This window comes from Sylvia atricapilla, chromosome 7, assembly GCF_009819655.1.
Source record: "Sylvia atricapilla isolate bSylAtr1 chromosome 7, bSylAtr1.pri, whole genome shotgun sequence".
Classification (NCBI taxonomy): Eukaryota; Metazoa; Chordata; class Aves; order Passeriformes; family Sylviidae; genus Sylvia; species Sylvia atricapilla.
The window spans coordinates 8,380,980-8,401,074 of NC_089146.1; the positions used below are offsets into that span (position 1 = coordinate 8,380,980).

At 44.7% G+C, this 20,095-nt stretch overlaps 1 protein-coding gene across 1 annotated transcript in view; it reads right to left on the reverse strand.

The window, feature by feature from the left end:
* The window catches only part of TMEFF2 (transmembrane protein with EGF like and two follistatin like domains 2), a 125,711-nt gene that overhangs the window by 38,316 nt on the left and 67,300 nt on the right, over positions 1 to 20,095 (reverse strand). Inside the window, exon 5 of the mRNA XM_066322550.1 lies at positions 14,623 to 14,719. Coding sequence (XP_066178647.1) covers positions 14,623 to 14,719 — 97 coding nt within the window. The remainder of the gene's footprint in view (positions 1 to 14,622; positions 14,720 to 20,095) is intronic.

A 20,095-nucleotide genomic window follows, 5' to 3' on the forward strand; every position in this document is an offset into this window, starting at 1 on the left:
CAGTGTTTCCAAAAGAGCTGTTTCACTGGGAACAGATGCAGGCACATTTCTGTCAGAGCGAGATGGCAATGGCAGTTCTTCCCCATTCAGCATCTTTTAATTAGCCCTCTGCTGTTTGGAAACCTGAGAGCATTGTTGGTACTACCTCTGTTTATTAAAGATTCATATTCAGACTTTGCTTGCCGTGGGTCATTTGCTTTTTGGAACCAGAGCAACAGAAAATTGTGCCTGAGATATCTGAAAGAGAAGTACTTAATGAAATGACTAACGTCTTCAGCCAAGTGTCTAGTTGATTACAGGGTCCAAACAGCAGAACAGCAATAAATCTGCCACAAAGAGAATTGTCAGTCAAGAAAAAAGGCATAAAACCAAAGAGACAGGGAGGCAAGAGCTAAAAATGTGAAAATGCAAATCTAGTGTTATTTTTACTAGTCAGAGCTCTGATATTTGAGCTCATATACTAATTTGGTCAAGTGTGAGATCTCACCATGTCTCAGAGAGCACTATTTTACAGGGAAGGTGAAGTTCCATTCTGTAATAATTTTAGATGCTATATATTTATTCCAGGCCAAAAAAAAGAAAAAAAAAAAAAAAAAAAAGCAATGAAAACCCCAACAACATTTTGCAGCATAAAAAAGCCCAAAGCCTTTCCTTTGCCACCACAAAACAGTGTATAAATAAAAACACAGTAAAAACACAGTTGTTGCACATTTATGATATTTCCACCAGAGACATTTCTTAGCTTCCCCTGCTCTGACTAGAAAACGGTGATCAGAAACTCAGATTTCTGGATGTCAGCACAGACCTCTCCAAACCCCCTGCCCCTCCGACTGGGACATTAAATGCCCATTTAAAGCAAACCTGGCAGTATATGCCTGTATAAAGAGCCTGGCAATCAGTCCCAAAGGCCTTCTCTATCATTTGGATTCCTGCAAGGTTTTTCTTTCTGGTACACAGGGCATCTTTGTTGACATTACCAGCAGGCAGGCTGAAATGAAGCCAGGCTTAACATTATGCCTCGACACTGGAACAGGCATTGTAGCACGGTTCAGCCGCGTGTCAGGAGGCTGGTGGGAGCTCTCATTTACCCAGGCAGCTTTGGGGGTGTTTAATGTCTCAACACAACATCCTGCAGAGACATTTCAATGAGCTCTAGGCAGGGATTGGGCAAGGTGAACCTCTGGGAGCTCAGACAGCTTGCTCAGACCAGCCTTGCTCAGAGACACAGCCTGTGACAGCCCTTCACTGTCAGGTCACCTCTGTATCCACCTCAGCACATCACCCACCAACAAAGCCACCTGCACACAGCCAGCAAAACTGGATTGCCCCAGGTGGCTTGGACACACCTTTGTTTTGACGTGAGTGTCAAAAGGACCACATAAATCCAAGTTTCTGCCTCTGATCCTCAGCTCATCTTCAAGCACACCACTGAGCCCCACAGCAGCAATGGCCTGGCAGCAATACACCCCTTTAACAGAGAGGCAAAGTCCTGACATGGCCAATGCAGAGTCACCAGGGACTTCTGGTAGTCTGGTACCCCACAGTGCTCTGTGCAGCACGTGGAGCACAGCCCAAGAGTGTGGGGAGACAGAGACAGTGCTGAAGGCGATCCTGCCTCCAATCCACTGCAGCAGTGTTCATTATCAGAGTGGGAACAGCCTTGCCCTCCCAGCTATGGGTGTGATAAAGAGTGCATTAGCTGGGAGGGGGTTTAGTTGGAGTCAGCTGAAGGCTGCTGCTGTGCTGAGCTAGGGACAGGATGGTGTGAGAGGGACAGGAAGGGTAAGGTGTTGCATGTGGAACAGACAGGGGTAGATGGCCCTGCCAGGGACAGGAAGGAGCTAACTGAAACTGCTGCAGAACGAGAAAAGAGCCAGAGCTGTGCGGAGCTGCCCACAGGATTGCTACAGGGAAAAGGTATGAGAGGCTTTTAGATAACAAGGTCCTGATGCTTGAAGCCCTCTGAAGTTTTAAAGAAGCACTCTGAGTGCAATGTCCACCTTGACTCCCACATAAGAGGATGGCACCCAAAGCAGCCTGGCATCATTGCCTGCTTTGGCATGCACTGAGCATCATACATATGCTGACACACATCTATATAATACATATTCAGAATGCACACTGGCACACAGTGTTTTACACTTTCTATGAATCATACCCTACAACCTGTCTGTGCTTGCCAGGAGACTGAAATCCTATCACTGCACTCTTAAGAACATCATTAAGAGGCTTAAAGAACAGAGATTCTGCGTGTCTCCTTCAAAATAAATTTTGCTGTAATTTTTGAGGTTGATGCAAAACTTTAGCTGCAGTGCAGAACAATAAACAATACATATTTTATAATGGCAGAACAAAAATAGCACGCAGTATTTCTTTCCTGGGCCAGCTAGTGCCTCTCTTCTGTTTAAGATCACAAGAGAAGAAAAGCACGGCTTATTTTGAGGGCCTTCCATTCAGTATTTGTTATTTACTTATTTATTTATCTAATTTATTTTTCCTTTTTGTCCTTTGCAGCCCTGTGACTGCGCTAAGGGCTTTAACTGCCTACTTTTGCACAGTGGCTTCCCTGGGATATTTTACCTATTTCAACTGTTCAAATGTTTATCTTCACCAGGAGTAAAAGGAGAAAAGCTTGATTCCCTCAGGGTGATGCAGTGTTTCTGCATGGCATTTCAATAGCATCCTGTTATTCAAACAATTAGAAATCACAGAGACCATGCCCGGAATTATCAGCATACTGCATGGAGATTTTTACCATTATGTAGTGCATAATGAAAATGATTTGAAGGACCCCAAAGCATCATAACAGAAGGAAGCACTGAATAATCAGGTGATTTTTTTTTTTAACTGCAAAAGCCCAAAATATTGTTTACTGGACATATGTCAAGCTAAAATGCACTAAAGTGGTGAATATATTTAGTGATGGCCTTCCTTGCATACCAAATGCAACACACTCTGGGAGTGTAGCTGGAGACAGAGCCAGGGCTACAGCTGCCACGCTGCTGCTGCTGGCAGTGCTTAAAAACACACATGGATTTTTCAGAGCATGCTTTGCATGGCAGCTCATGGAGGATGCTCCAAAAGCATGGGCTGCTCCTGGAGACACCTTGGTGTGCAGCTGTGAGCGGAGTTTCTGGGCACTGGCTGCTTCCCAGGGCTCACTGAGGAGCTGCTCTCACGCTCCTCCAGTTTTCAAGAAGTCATCCTGGAGACTGCAGCTCATGAAAAAGATCTTAAATCTGCAGTGCAAGACACTGCAACTTCAGTCCTAATTCCCCTTTAATTTTTGACCTGTAACTCTTTTTACTAAATTTTTGACAAAAAACATTACAGACTTCACCTCTGCGTTTCCTCTTCACAATTCACAGCACCAATTAGAGTATGACCTTCACCTGGCCTCCCAATGCCTCTGGTGCCCTTAACAGTACATTGAATTGTGTACTAACAACTTCAGGGCAAAATAAATGTCTCTTTTTTTTTTTTTTTTCCCCCTCCCTTCTAAATATCATTGTTATTTAAAAGATACTAAGTTGTATAAAGCGATCTTTGCTACACTGGATGCTTTAAAGCCAAACAGAGAATCACAAGACTGATGACTGGGTTTGAAGAGTCATGGAAAAGCCCTCATGCTAGCTGTAACCAGAGAAGACAATTCTAATTCTGTGCACATGCCAATTCAAGTGTCTGCAGGTATCTAATGTGTAAAGTTTATTTTAGAATAAAATAAATGCCTTCCTATGGTTTGCCTACCCCTGGTGTCCTTCACGTCTCTGTGGTCTGCGCTAAAACAAAGCTTTGCTGACTGTTTCTCTCTCTGTAAACATTTGAGGCTGTCCTTCATGAACAGTTTATTGCTGTGTGCCTCAGACTGCTGATACGCTTCACTCCAATCTTGAAGCCAGCAGAATAATGAAAATTGTTTCCACAAACCCCACGGTTTTGCCCAGGACTGAACAGTCAGTAGGAGGATTGCAATATCCAGTGGGAAGCACGGGACACTATCTAGCTGCAGGTCCTGCCATGGGCCCAACCAGAAATTCCTCCTAAAACTTCTGCTAACACTAGAAGTTAGTTCTGAAAGTGGAAAGTGAACTCTGATTTATCAGTGACAGTACAGGGAGGGTGGCCTTTTGGCTAGCAGACACCAGTGTGCTGCCAGCCCCAGCCCTTGCTGCACAGGAGCCATCTACTGCTAGTGGGGACCTCCCTAAGATGAGTGAAAGCTGTGGTGAAGGAATTCTTTAATGTAAGGTCTGCCTCCATATGTGCAAACCCGGACCAGCTCTCCCCACAAACCCCTCTGTGTCCTTAAACACCGCTTCCTCAGGGATTCACAGAGACCACAAGGATCATCTTTAGGAAATGGCCCGTGCAGGGGCTGGACACACAACCGTGGTGTAGCACCACACTCCAACCAGGGGTACCAGTCTGAGGCAGCTCCATCTGAATTGGCTACACATTCCAGGATACCTGGTCAGCTGTCCTCAACTACAAAACAAAATCCAGTCTGCTATTCAATGAAATTTCAGGAGAATACTTCCAGGCTTTCCTTCAGGCATTGTTTGCACCTCCTGCACAGGCAGAAATAAGGCAGGATGACCTCACCTCATCAGTGCAATGAGACCTCAGCCCACACGTGTGAGCGTGGGACCCAAGCAAACCTCTGCACTTGCAAGAAGAAGGGTGCAGTAGTAACCCTCTTTTTTCCTTGGAGCATTCAGGTCTGTGGGTAAAAGCTGCTGTACAAAACCAGGCACTCCTGCTGGCTGGGGATCTGCCTCGTGCTGACCACGGTGGCTGGCTGCTTTTGGGACCAAGCCCCAAGGGACAGTACTGCTGCCAGGGAAAGGCAGGCAGACGAATGACTGCAATGTGCCATCTCAAGGACGTGTCCTTGCCAGCAAACTGATGGGATGAGAGTAACCTCCTTCAGGGCTGGCACACAGGCCAGTGGAATCCACCTGCAGCTCCCTGCAAGGAGCAAGGGCTGCGCACTGGCCAGGACAGGTGTCCCTGGGGCAGCCGTGCTGCTCCACAGGGGAGAGCTCCGTCACAAAATGGGCAGGCTGAGACACAGCAATTAAATCTCTCTGTCTGGGGACATCTCACAGGCTTTTAGCTGCAGCCCGCACGTGGGAAGGGACTGGGGCAGGACATGGGCTCTGTGAGGAAGGGACACCTGCCACTCTGCAGGGGCTGTGAGAGCTGAGGTCAGCCCTGTGCGTCAGCTCCTACTGAGTTTTCCTCAGGCTCATATTTAATGCATGGGATGTATTTTTAATGGTTTAGATGTGTGAACAAACCGTGGCCTTGATGTTCCTACATGGGTGTGTGAAGGAGCCTCCGACCTTCTGCAATGGATGCAGCTCTATTTTAACAGCTAACATAAAGTGGGATGGAAGAGATGAAGCATTCTATTAAGACATTTGATAATAAATTGGTAAGTGCTTTCCCAGTGTTTTACATAGTTATTCTCTCTGCTGATCTATTTAGCCAACACATGTAATTCTGAGCTACCAAGTTGTATTCCTGCTTTCGTAAACATACTTACATAAAACTCAATAACAACAGAGTCTATTTATTGCCAAAACGCTAGTAGGAAATTGGAAAAGGTATAAATACAATTCATTGCTGGTGATCTCCTGCCCCCTGAAGGCACTGTAAGGCTCCAAATCTTGCTCAGTTCACAGCATCATAAAACCGAAGCAATAAATGTCACTCCTTTCTTGATTGCGCATTAGGCCAATCGGCCTTTTATTGCCACTAAATAGGCCGTCAGGAAGGCACTGCTCACTTTACTGCTGGGGGATGACTTTGCCTAAATGGGGGGCCAGGGAGGCAGGAAAGCTTACTTTTAAATAACAAGGCTACGAGGGAACAGGGGGGAAAGAAAGGTGCAGAAGCACGTCGCTCCACGAGGCCTTTGCACTTGCTCTTTCATGCTGTAATGCCTCGATGTAGGCAGACGATTGTGTGTCAATGCACATTAATATCTGATGTGCATTACCATATTATCATGCCTTATGTGCACTTTCACAGCCTGGTGAGCCCAGGCTGTCCCAGCCATGGGGTTACACAGCCAGCGTCACCGTGGGGGCACAAACCCAGCCTGGTGCAGCCCTGGGCACAGCGCTGCCCTTGCAGGGCCAAAGGGACCCTCCTGTGTCCCTCCCGCAAAGCAGCAGGAGCTGGGTGACCTTTGCTACACCCTGGATTACAGCAGAAGCACAAAACAGACTGCCAAAGCCATTCCTCCCAATGCCAGTAAAGGCATGTGCTCAGAAGGCGGGCACACTTTCCTCCCCAGGACTGAAAACCACAGTCATAGCTGGTGGCAGAGGGGTAAAAAAGCCCCAGACCCTGGGTTCATTTGCTGCCCTGTTCATCTGGGCACATGAAATGGTGGCTCTCCACCAGGCTGTCATGTGCACATGTTGTATCCAGACACCTCTGAAAGGAGACACAGATGCTGTTGCTGCCCCACAGTGCTGCCCACACACCTCTGTAAGAGGTACAGGTCGGTATTAATGCAGTCCCACAGGCACAGCACCTCGGTGCTGCCTCCCCACACCCTCCAGCTGTCCCTGCCACATAAACCTTTAATTCACCTGCTCATAGTGAGCCATTCCAGCCTCCCAGCCAGGCAGAGGGAAGGCAGGACAGGACAAACCCCCTTCCACCCTTGGGTAATGTCCCCAAAACCCTCCCTGAGCCCCCGAATGTGTGCAGCCACTGCAGCTCCTCCCCACTCTTCAGCAAAAAGCCAACTGGACTAATTGCAAGTCATCTCTGTACTTCCTCTCTGCTTCCAAAGTCCTCTGTCCCTCCAGCCTTTTCTGCCATGACCACTCATCCCTCCACGCCTCCCATCCCCACACATACATAGATAGGCATCTTGGCCATGGAAACTTAACAGGAAAATTGGTCTATGTTGAGCCATGCTTTTAAAATTATTGCAGGGTTTTTTTTCCCCAATTCTGATGTTGACAGGCCAACTGCAAGGACAAACAATGACTCTATCTCTTACAAGTCCTCCTCTCCTTGAATTTCTGAAGAATTTGTGTCTTGCTCCTACAAGAGCATGGCATGAAAACCCCCCAAAATCTCAGAAATTATTTTTGGTTTTTCACAAATCAATATTTCCTCTGAGGCAACTGAAGCAGTCAGTAAGTCGAATTCTGCTTTTATCATCACAATTTCCAAGTTATTCCTTTGCACTGTAATACTGACAGAGCATTCACACTCCAGCTGAGTTTGTTCTCCCTTCTACCAGCAAAAGACTCCACAAGCTACTGAGAAGTTACTCCATCGTTATCAAACTGGGAGAAAACTTTTGTTTCACTGAAGTCAGTGGGATAACTTTCATCGACTTCCCTAAGTTGGAGGTTCACCTTCTGAACTGAAAACCAAGTTTGGGTGAGCAGCTGAAAAGAGGAGCACAAGGAAAAAGAAATCTATAAGCTTTATGATTGTGTGGAGTATTATTCCCCGGACACACAGCAGGTTTTGCTGTAATTGCAGAAGATAAAAAATGTCTTTTTTATTACAAAACCAAATGTTGGGGATTCTACTTTTTGGGTAAGAGATGGATGTGTCGTATAGCGTCCTTAAAAACCTGCTTGGGTGAGTAGTACAGATGGAATACAATGTGGGTCTGCATTTATCTGAGAACATTTAGAGCCATGATGTATAGTCTACATGACAGACTTCCTCGATGTATAGAGAAAATATAGCCAATTTCTTTGTGTAGGCAGAATTATTTACCAGAGTGTTCCAAAGTGTATTGGTAATAAAACACTATGAAGTATAAGTAACTCCAGACAATCTTGGCTTATGTTAAAACAAGTTGTTGGGGTTTTTTTTAAGAATGTTATTAAGAAAATAAATCCTGAGAATCTGGAAAGGCAGAACTTACTCAAATGAACATAAGCCTCTGAAGGATTGTGTTGACTCAACGGATAGAAAGGTCAAATTCTCCCAACCATCATCCTAAAGGAGTTGGGAATCAGTCTCACTTCAAAATTAAATAGGCTATTTTGGCACAGGATGAAGGATGCAGAGATGGTAAAGTGATTCTGTGAAACTCACCTGACTGGGAAAAATGGCTGGTTTTAACTAAGCCCAAGTAATATATATGTGGAGTAAAGCAATTTCACCAGATGGCCAAACAAGCCATCATTTTCCCAAGCATTAACTTTCTCCCCAGGCCACTAGTAGTGCAGGCAGTTTAGAAACATAAGGTGCTCATTCCCTCATCCTCCTCTGGAGAACTGGACCATAAGCTATTCTTGGAGCTGCTGAAGATAAAGCCAACTGCTTTTTCCACACCTTTTCTGGCTCCTTCTGCCGACTCCTTCTAAGAAAGAGCAAAACCACCTGTTTTTGGCATGATTTAGAGTCTTTTTGAAGTCTGTGGGGATCTTTGCCTGTTTATGGTTGGGTACAAAGTCACATTTACACCTGGGCTAGTTTAGATTGAAACTGCCCCCTGAAAGAGTCCTACAACATCTCAGCAGCCTGCCAGAGAGAAACCTGACAGGAGCCATGCCACTCATGCAGAGCTTACCTGGGGACCTTATTTTCTGACCCTAACATGATGTCTAGACCCCAGTTTCTAACAAGCCAAATATTTCACCTAAGCTGAAATGTTGTTCTAGTTTGTGCTGCGGACAGCAATTCAAGCTACAATTTTGAATTTTGCTAGTTTTCCCACTTTCCTGTCTGTTCATGCAGAATTTTTTCTCCCAAGTCTGCAATGAAGAAACATGGCTGGGTTCTCTCTTCAGCTCTCATATTCCAGGCAGCAGGATAACTAACCAGCCTCCTAAAAAAGCCTCCAACCTGGCCCTTTTTCAGAGCAGGCTTTTAATTAAAACATAACATACAGACGGGTAGGCATCATCTTGTTTTTTCTAACATCCCTCATGTTTTGCCTTTCATTGCAAATGCTTCATTGACTAATTTCTAGTTGCTTAGGCTACATTTTTTTCCAGTATTGCTGACTCTTAACCCACTGAACAGTGTCTCTACACTTATCTCAACATGGCATCTCGACAGTTTCTCTGGAAGTCAGCTGCTTTCCTTTTATTTCAGGACCTTTTTAACCACAGAACATGCATAATGAAACATTCACAGGTTACAGAGACAGAAGCGGGCTAATTTCTGGGCAGGCACTGGAGGGTAGCTCTGCTATCAGGCTGGGGATAAGGTAAGTGACAGGGGTGTGAGAGGGTGTGACCTGCTTGGTCATCTGCCACTGTGCAATGCAGGGATTGTGCTCCAGTGCCTTTACTTCCCCTCTGCAAACCCTTGCCTGGACTCCTATTAGACATGACTACTAAGCTCCATGTGAAGATTTATGCAGCAGCAGCTTCACTTCCTGCCTCAGGTATGATCTCAAGTTAAGCAGAGATTTAAGGGTTTTTTTTCCCAGAATTGTGTATTTTTAATGATCTGATTCCATTCCTGTGCTTATCTGAGCACAAGTCCAACATGTATGTGCAGGTGTTATGTCTAGCTATAAACAAAGGTCAACTTTTTCACTAGAAGGGAGTGAAAAGCAGCAGGTAAAAAGGCACTATATCTACTGTATAACACCTGGGACACTGCAGATGTTAAAGCAGCTCATTGTTTCTGCATCTGGAACAAGTAGGTCACACATAGTTATTATACACACTGCTGAACACGAAGCAGCCAATACCCGTGTAATGTATGTGAGACTTCAAACTACCTTTTAGTACTTTATAGCAGCACAGCATCTTGTTTGCAAATGCTCTGCTTGAGAGCAACTGATGGAAGGGGGAAGGGACCCAAAGCTGACTGACCTAATTGCTGCGTGGATAGAGGAGCTGGCAAAATCATTAGTTTCTTTCATGTGTTTTCTTTCCATACCATAATAAAGATAAATATTGATTGCTGGGGCAGTATTGATTGCAGGGGTCGCTGCAGATGGCAGCTGCATGATTTGCACAGATATCTCCCATGTACAGAGCCACTTATTTGCATGAGAATGTGGCTTCACCCTCCTCACATGCTTCTGACTGTTCGCTTGCCTTACAGGAGCATTTCCCCAACTCAGTGTACCAGTGACCAGCAGTAAAACACGAAATGAGGGACTGAAAGAGTTTATCGTTGTAATACCTTTTGTGTATGTGCCTGTCTGCTGTGGGTAGAGTGGAGTTTATTGTCCCAGCTGTGTGGACAGAGGCACAGGACACAGAGCTCTGCTGTAATTGTGTGCGGTGTCACCGCCTCACCCGGGAATGCCACTCGGGAATGCCAGCCAGCCCCCCGGGACCAGCCCTCCTTCCTGCCCCACTGAATAAGCCCAGCTCCTTCCCCTAGCCCTGGCTGCCTCCCTCCAAGCTCCCAGCTTGGCGTCATCAGTGACCCTTGAAGAATGGCTTCAGCATCTCCTCCTGAGCTGAACCTGCCCAGTGGGATCCCTGTCCACTTGCAAGGAATGGGAAAGGCTCCTCCACTGTGGGCTAGGCTTCTCAGGAGTAGAGAAAGTTTCCTACCAGGAGCACAGTGACTATTGCAGAGCATGATACACCACTCCCAGCCAAGGAGAGTCACCTTGGGGTGAGTGGGACCACGTTGCAGGAAGCAGCAGGGACATTTAGGCACCTTTTTATCACTGGTACAAACCCTCGAGTGGCCCGTTTCAGGGTCAGGCATCTCCTAACCCTCCAGAGAATGCTGCCTTTCTCCTCCACCTGCAGCCTCCAGCAGGGAGGGGCAGGCAGAGGAGCAGTCTGGAGGAGGCCTCCTCACCTCCTTGGACACTGCCAGGCTGTAGGGGAACTCTCCCTGAGCACACCACACACTGCTGTGTGTCTGCCCTCCACTAGCAACCTGCATCTTACTGTGGGCAGTGCTGCACCTCCACACTGCTGCTGGCTGACCTGCTGATAGTGGAATTCACAGGGAAAGCATGCATATTTAACCCCAATTCATCATTTTGATTTTGATTAACTCTGCAAGTCGGAGGTTTGCAGGCTTTAATCTTGTTTTAAGAAAACACTCCTGTCCTCTCTACTGTCAGCACTTTCCAACTGGAAATTCAACCAAAGGATCTTTCTTATTATTTATCTCCTTCCACTTTGGACATATTGGACCTCTGAGGCAGCTGCCCAGTATTTATACGAACCATGGCTTGTCCAGTGTAGGGAGTGCTCTTATTTCCTCAGTGGCCCTTAGGAAGGAGATGAATGCTGGAGCCCAGGTTTCTGATGAGGTTCTGCACTGACACTAAGCCACTCCAGCAGAGTGCAGGCACTCCATTTGGTGAGCACTGTTTATGGACACCGAGTGTTTCACCGATGCCTTTTGGAAGATCTGAGCAATACACCACGGTTCAAAACGTTACGCTTCATTCTTAATTCCTTTTAAGGATATCTCTCGGGGTGTTATGTTGAGTAGCCCTGTCTTACAAAATCAATTATTCCTTAGCCAGCTCAGAAATAAAACCCAAAGCAAGCAACACCAAATGTCTGATTTACCAGTAGATTGCAACCCGGTGCTAAAGAGCGTAGCCACTGCCCTGCTTTAAATATTCATGAAGCCCACTGGTGCAAAATGCATTAAAGGTGGGAATAATGCCAGTAATACGCGATCCGCTTAGTGACAAGAAGCTTTCACATATTAAAGCAGCAAGATGTTAAAGACTTTCAAGTGAACAGTCTTTGTTTTTAACTTAGAGAAAGAGATTCACTAATGGAATGCCAAATTGCATTCACTCTCATGATACTTGACTGCAGAATAGGATAATAACACATGTGTGCTCCTGCATGCCATGGAAAACCTGTTATTACAGAGGTTTCTTTCCTGTCTTTTCTCTGTACTTTTCAGAAAATGTTCACACAAATCTTACCCCTTCAAGTAATCTGTGTGCCAACCCCCCATTAGAATCCCAGGAGTCTAGCCATTAATAGATTGGTTTTACGCAAATAAAAAGATTTAAAAATAATGATGGCACTGTACAATAGCACAATTTAGATGAGTGACGAGTGGCAATGAATTAAAAAAAAAAAAAAAAAAAAAAAAAAAAAAAAAAAAAAAAAAAGTTAAAGAGTTAAACCAGAGATAACGGTCTGCAAGATACAGACTGTGACAATGCAGAAGAATGTCAATTGTCACTTCAAATCATCGGCAGCCCAACCACATCTGCTTTCACACCTGTGCTCTCCTTTCTGATCCACTCTGGCACCCTAGAAATAGCAGGCGGACAGCCAGCCTGGCATCTCCAGCTCTCTGAAGTCTGCCTCTGCTACCAGCCTGCATCCTCTCACCTGGAGCGGATCAGGAACTGACCCTGCACCCTCAAACTGTTCCTTGCTGACAGGGATTCGCTGCTGGTGCTGGGATTGACATCCTTTAATAACAGGTGCCAGGACCACCAGGAACTGCTGACCCTGTTTGCATTTTACAAACCTCATCAGTCAGGTGAGAGAGCTAAAGGAGCCCTGCTTACATCTGATACTTGATCCACACAAAAATAGCGAACAAATAATAAATTGGCATTTCTTGGCAAGGGGAGTGAAGGCAATATGTGCCTCTGGTGCCAAACATGAAAATTCAACTAACGGATATTTGAAAGAGGGATCTACAACCTCCATACACAGTGCACTTTTATTCTAAAAATAAAAATAATGGAAAGCTGACAGCCAGGAGGCTCATTGTTTAGGAAGATGCTTATCCAAGACTAACTGGGGGCAAGGACAAGAAAATAGAGCTTTCTTATGGCATATGAAGTTGCTTATTTCAAAGCAGACCTTTCCCCAGGCTTTACACGGGGTTTGGGTTTTCAGATGGGAATTGGCTTCCCAGCCTCCTAACAGTTTGTCTGGGAGCATCTTCCCAGTGCCAGTCCTTTCCTGCTTCCTGCCCCTAGAAGCACCTTCCCCTGTCAATAAAGACTGAGCACCTCAGCTCCTGCCATCATTATGCTGCTCTGTAAAAGCCAAGTTGTTTCAAAAGGGAGGAATTAGATTGTGCAAAAGCTGCAGTGGGAACACTGGGGTAAGTTGGATCAGGCAGTTTTACCAAGCTATTTCTGGAAAAAAATAAACACTGCTGCTCAGTGCTTATGATTAATAATGTTATCTTGTAGCTAATTTTATTCCTTGCCCCTCTCTTCTCCTGCCTTCCAATTTGGAAGTGCACTTAATTATGAAAACATGAGCACTAGACTGTGAATTTTGATATATTAATTTCACCATGGTTTTGTTTCTACACTGAGCCACCAAAGCTCTCAAGGACAACCAGTCAAGGAGACAATGAAAATCACAACACCCGGGGTAATTTTCTTAAGCAAAGTCAACATTAGGCAATTTCTTACTCAGAGATTTCAATACATTACTGAAACCTATAACCATGATGCACCTTGCTCCTGTTTTTCACCACCACGATCTCCTTTGATGACTGAAGGCAGAGCAAGGACTCAGTGGTTGGTCTGCTTGGGGGTTTTTTTAAGGACTAGAACTGGAGATTACTGATTACTGTCAAGACAAAACTAAAATGAGTACAACTGGATAACCATAACCATATTCCTGAACTTCTTTATCCAACAGCAGAACTGTTCCTAATTTCATGCCCGGCCAAGGCTGCATGGATGCCTTGCTTGGGTGGGGTCAGGTGCCCAACACTGGGCCCAGCTGTCATGTTCACCATTCATTTATTGACTCCTCTCTGCTCCATTCTAATTCTCCACACTAGAGCTCACTGTTTTACTGACACCTCACTGCCCCGTTTGCACATCCATTCTTTAGCCCACAGCTCCAGAAGCACCATCCAGACAACAGCTCTGATATTTGCATGGTTATTTTGTTGTCTCTCTAAATCTGTTTTTAGTTACTTGGAGAGAAACATGAGGCATGGCATTAGGGCACTGTTAGAAATATAGCTCTGTGAATAGTGACCTTTTTGATCTATTGGCTGTTCCAAAATCACAGTGAAATGATTAGCTCACAGTTGGCTTAACAGAAGTTTGCATACATCCTAGGCAACATGAAAAATTAAAGTCTGAGTAGACAGAATTATTTCCCTTCAGCTTATGTAATTAAGGTTTAAAATAAGAAAATCTGAATATTCTTGAAATCCCTTTTAAAAAATAAAAATTAAAACCATTTCCATTGAGAAAATGTCTAAATGTACACTCTCATTTTTTTCAAGCAATTGAGGGCAAGGTTTTCAACTCCAGCAAACTAGGAAAAAGGGAGACAGATTTCCCAGCCTTTCTAATGCCACACATGGATTAACATGATGATAATACTAATGATACTTTTTAACTGGAAAAGCTTCAGGTCAATTATTTTTCCCAATTCTATTTTTACTGAAGTATGAAGCTGTAAAACCCCAGATGGAATAACATAAGTTAAAATGGCAACAAAATGGGTAACTGTGTTTCTAAACTTGGTCTAAATTGTGCATGTTCCATAATTATAAACCAGAGTGTTTTACACATTTTTTTTCAGAGTAATAACCACCTCAGTCACTTTGAGATGGATCTCTGGGTGAAAAAAAATGAGTATCTAACATTTGTAATGCTTTCCAAACCACAGCACCTTTAAATAATACAACATTCATTAAAATAGAGGAGTAGAGAGCAAATTACTGTACCAAACATCCTCTGCATCTTCGTCGCACTCTGCCCCAAACTGGCAAATGTCACAGGTCGATGTCTCTTTTTGATTGGTTTCACCTGAGCCTTCATTGACTGTTTGATGGAAAGCAGAAGAATATACATTAGTAAAGACAGCACTGTAGCAAAGCACTTCTCTCTCTCTAGAAAAATCTATTCGCTGCATCAGCTTAATGCGGTGCTCACAAAGCCAACAGAGCTCCTGAGCGGGCCAACACAGAGACTTCCATGCTGGCCTGTGATAAATCCCCTCCACTGCAGAGCTAAAAGGAAAACCAGAGAAAAACCCTTCCTTTCCCCTCTCCCCTTAAACAACGACCCCTTCAATCTGCAGCCCAGGAAGGTCGTGTCCCCGCTGAGCCTCACTGCTTTGTTCCCTGGGAAAATAATGGAGGGGCATCGATAGCATCACAAGCTGCCTCGTGTCCTTTACCCGTGCAGGCCTTGAGATGGCCCCAAGGGGATGCTTTCCTCCAGAATGTTTTGAAATTACCTGCCGTGTGGTGCAATCTAGTCCACTCCAAAGGCAAAACATTTTTCTCTGTGGAAGCACAGCTATGAGCCCCAAGGACTAGTTATCTCTGGCAGGGAAGATTTAGTGCTGTCCAGAGGAGAGGACAATCTCCAGCATAGGTTAAATTTGAAACCAGGGGAAAGTCAATGCTGATGTCTGCAATTGTGTAAGGTTTGTACCTGGCCCCTAAGTCAAAAACAAAAAGGGACTAAAGGGAAAATAAAAATACGGGCGTAAGAGGACTGCGAAAAAACACTGATGGCTGAGCACGAAAAGACAAAAAGAGACCACTAAGGTAGGCACCAAGAAGAAGGTTTGTTAAAAGATCCAAAAGAAACGTTATCTGTGTTTCTACTGAAGTGTATAAACAACCTTTGATATCTTTTGAAAGACGCCTCTCTCCAGCAAGATGCTGCACCTAGCGATATCCTTCTGCCAGTTGCAGAGTTATTAAACCAACGCAGACTTTAAGCATCAATCAGCTCTGACTGATGTTGCTATCTGCACAAACAGCCTCTGCAGTGTCATCTCTCTTGCACTGGGAGTCAGCCCCGTGGTGCAGGCTTCTGCACACCTGGGTGTGACCCACCAAAGCTGGTGGACACTCTGGAGTGTGTTGGCAGCCCCAGTGACATCCACCGGACAAATCATCCACCTGATGTACATCCAGGTTGTTACCAGGGCCTCTTGTGCCAGAGCTCTCTGACTTTAAATCAGCTGCTTTGGTTATTTATCCAAAAAGGGATGAGAATCCCAGGCTTTCACAAAGCTGTTTGAGGAGAAAAGGCTTTTGCCCCTAGAAGAGCAAGTGTGACTCCAATGCCTCTTTTTCAATGAACTTGCTTCCTCCTATCCTGGGCAAGTTATGTAATCTCTGCCATGCTCCCCACTATGTGATAACAGGAATAATATCATTTCCTCCCAACGGAGAATGTGGGAATTTAATATACTTGTGGAAACAAGTATATTAAAATATTGTGATATGCTTAGATACTACACTGATAGAAATCACAGAAATGCCAAAGGTAGATGACTTATCTAAAATGCTTTTTTCCTGAGCCTTAATATAGTCAAAAGGAAGTGCTGGTATTTTTAGGTATGGACTATGCTGCATTAATTTCTTATCAGTCATGCTTGAATTTTGACTATATTAAACTGAAAAAAATTCACCTGTGAAAAGCATTCTCATTATCTGATTATACCAAAAGGGGAAAAAAAAAAGGGAAGTTTTGGTCTATTTGTTCAAACTTGCTCAGCTTTATATCCATAAAATTCATGTACAAAAAACCAAAGTGGAAACCAGGAAAAACACACTCTGGATTTTTGTTCTACTGCATTGTCAGGCTTTACAGGGAGGGTCTGAGCTGTGGTTTTCCTGTTCCCTCCAACGACTGAGAACCTCTGTAGGCTCACACGTTATAAAAGCCAAGGTACGAGGGTGGACAAGGAGTCCAAGTGCCACATCCTCACACCATTAGCATCTCCACGTGCTGCCTGTGTGATTCCAGCCCCACAGCATCACGAGGCTCATGATCCTCCCCATCCCCCTGCAGCTGCACCCAGGCCTGCAATGTTCCATTTACATTTTAAATATAGAAATCTCTTTTACTGAGGAGGTAACTTTGACAGCCAGTCGTGGCAGAGGATTTCCAGTGGTTAAGGTATCAGGCAGGACACATAAGGAGTGACTATGGGACCCGTAGGCAGACGACTTCTGAAAACAGCCAAGCATTCCTCACCTATCAGAAACGTGACAATTGCTCCAGTTCAGGAGGGTGAGAACAGATACTTTATGGAATGGAGCTTTAATTTCTTTATTTTGTTATTCTGCAAATCGCTTCCCTTGCATTTCCTTTTAATTTAAAACATATGCCCTGCTTTTTTCCTCCCTGTAATGTTTCTATTCATCACTGCCCAGCACGTGTCGCCTGGCCGGGGATCCCACACGGTTCTACATCACAGAACAAGTGAAATAGCTACTCAAACCACTAAAGAAGGCATTTGGAAGACTGAGCATGTTGAAGAGAAGTAACTGATTTGGAGAAGATCATCCACTCTACAGCACACTGCAGTGCTCAATTTCTACTTGAAAACAACAGGCCACCCCTTCCTATTTTCCTGGATAAGCCCTGTGACCAGCTTTCCGTAGTCAATGTGCACGTTGTCATTAAATGTGCAAATGTGCAGCAGTCCTCACTAAAAAAGACAGCTGTTTATCTCCTGTTTATGCTCTTTCGGTTGTCAGTAAGGCAGATAACATTATTCTTTACATTTCCTAGAGGTGTGTTTTCCCTCCCTACACAAACATACCCACTGGCATATGCACCCGCACCCAGAGCTGACACACACAGGGCTTGTTTTCTCCATGCTGTGCAGATAAGTGCTTTGATAAATCAGACATCTTACAACGAGTTATTTTCCCAATATTTCCCGCTGCTTTCTAGCTTGAGGACTAGTGGATGCTTATTTTCTAAGGTGACTCTTTTTCCTTTTTTCCCCTCACTGCACTTGCTGATTTGCACTTATTTTCTAACCCAACTGGAAAAAACTGTTAGCAAAAAATAATCTAGTTTCTGGATTCCTCCTTCAAAACAGAGGAGGAGTCTTCTTCTCATGCATGTTAGGTAGTTTTCATATTAGCACCTATTGAGGTTTGAACACCAAGGCCCCTGCAGAAACATGGTAGGGCTCCAGGGAGGCAAATCACTGAAGCCCACCACTTACTACTCACACAACGGAGAAATGTTAAGCTGCAAATTCCTATTTGTATTAGCAAGACTGTCAACTTTGAGAGTCCAAAGAAATGTGCTAACAAGGGTTAGAAGGTCACTAACATTATCTGAAAGTCACTTCAGAGACAACGTCAGTCTCCTAAGCAATATAAATTCTCAGCTGTGAAGGCACTACACACAATTTACAGAGTCAATGGACTGTGGTAACCACAACAGCTCCTGCTTTAATCATTTGGTCCTTCTCTGGCATTCTCACAGTGCTCAGATAGCTGTGATTTCAAGAATGTCTGTATTGTTTGCAGGTCCCACAAGAAAGAAACCATTTCTGAGGCATTTTACTCTGTCTCCCTAGCTGAAAAACACCAGATTGAAAGTATCATCAGTAGATTGGTCTGACCCTGTGCTTATTTCCTGCAACATCAGGAGAAAGCTAAAAGCCCAAAACCTGCCCACTCCCACTGCAGACATCTCTAGTTTCTCTTTATACTTATCTCTTTGAATCAAGTCTTCTGTAGGTGCTACAACCCCCAAAAATCATGCTGGGACTTCACCCACACGGCTTCCCAGACTCCTGCTCTATTAGGAGCTGAATCGGTAGTTTAGAGGTTTTAAAACACAGACATCAAAATCTCTATAAAAAAATCTGAATAACCCTCGCTCAGTGTCTTCCCAAGGTGCTCGATGAGTGGCAAAGCCAGGATGGTAATAAATTCCTTGCAATTTCCAGAAGAGCAGTTAGGATTACGCACAGAATCTTGATCACAGACCATACTGTGACCACAGTGTTGACCATACTGTGAGGAGTAAACAGGGGTGGGAAGAGCAGCTGGCGAGAGACAATCAGGTGGCAACACTGGCTAGACACAGATCTCTGAATCTCTTTGCTAACACATCCCTGAAGATAACAGAGCAAACCCAAGAAAACTCAGTGTTCTCATAGCTTTTTAGGACTATTATAACAATCCTCATTCAATGCATTTCAACTACACTGTAGAACACAACAAAGAAACAATATGAAACATCACCAGAAGCTTGAATATACAAAATATGACTATAATGAATTATGAATTATGACTACTCTTATGTAGTCTTCCTTTGATCGATGTGATCAGACACGTGCTCATCACAACCCCTGATTCTGACTTGACTCCTCATGGTGGGATATCTTTGCTATTGTTGAAAGGAAAACTTCAAAAAAAGGCTTGCTCTAGCTCATCCTAACAGGATACATGCTTGTTTTCAGCTGTAAATCTAGGTAATAACAAAAATCACACGGAGATGAGAGCTGATGGCCATTTTTGTATTCCGGGATGAAAGACAGCGTGCCAATTAAAATGTAGTGGAGAAGGATGCTCTTCAGACCAGCTGAGAGCTTCAGTCCTAACAGGAGTGCTCTGGGCAGGTGAGGAGGTGAGTGGATAAAGTGAGAAAGCTCCAAGCAAGCAGGGCAGAGAAGCCAGCAGAATTTACTAAATGTGTGAGAACAAGCGCTACCTGCACTACCAGAGGGCCAACAATACCTCACAAACTGCACCAATAAAAGCCCAGATGCTGCAAGCGACTTCACTCTAATCAATAAGCCTTTTTTCCTGAAAGCATTAGCTCAGTCAAAACCTGCAAAGTGAGAAAAATGAAGGGTGCAAAGCAGGGGGTCAACTCGCCAACGACTCTGCCCTCAAAGTCTGGCAGAGGCTCAGAACGGCATTACCGTCAGAATGAAAGGAAAATGGCCTACGGTATTGGTAATAAATTCAAACTCTGGTGTGCCTTGCTCTGCTTTACTCCTGCCAGCTGGCTCCATCTCAATAAATACAAATTTGCCCTCCCTCACACCCATAAACACTCTGGGGAAATTACTTATTGCAGGGGAAAACAAGTGCCTGTGCCCAGCTCAGGAACCAACTTAAGAACTTCTTAAGGAGACCTGAAATATTCTGCTTCACCCCAACGTGCCTTCGATGGTCTCCCCATAGCACCACAGGTGAGTCCTTGAAACGCTCTCTGGGTGGTTTCAAGGTGATTTAAAGGTGATGGACAGGTGATTTAGACAGCACTGGAGCTGTGCCACACCTGAGCTGGCTGCCTGGGAAATCAGACCCCCTTCCTCAGGGTTCATACTGCCTCAGGTCCCATCCTTGGATACCTCTGTGTTGCCATTCTCAGCCGAGTGCTGGAAAAGGTTAATGGGATGACTTTGGCATGATG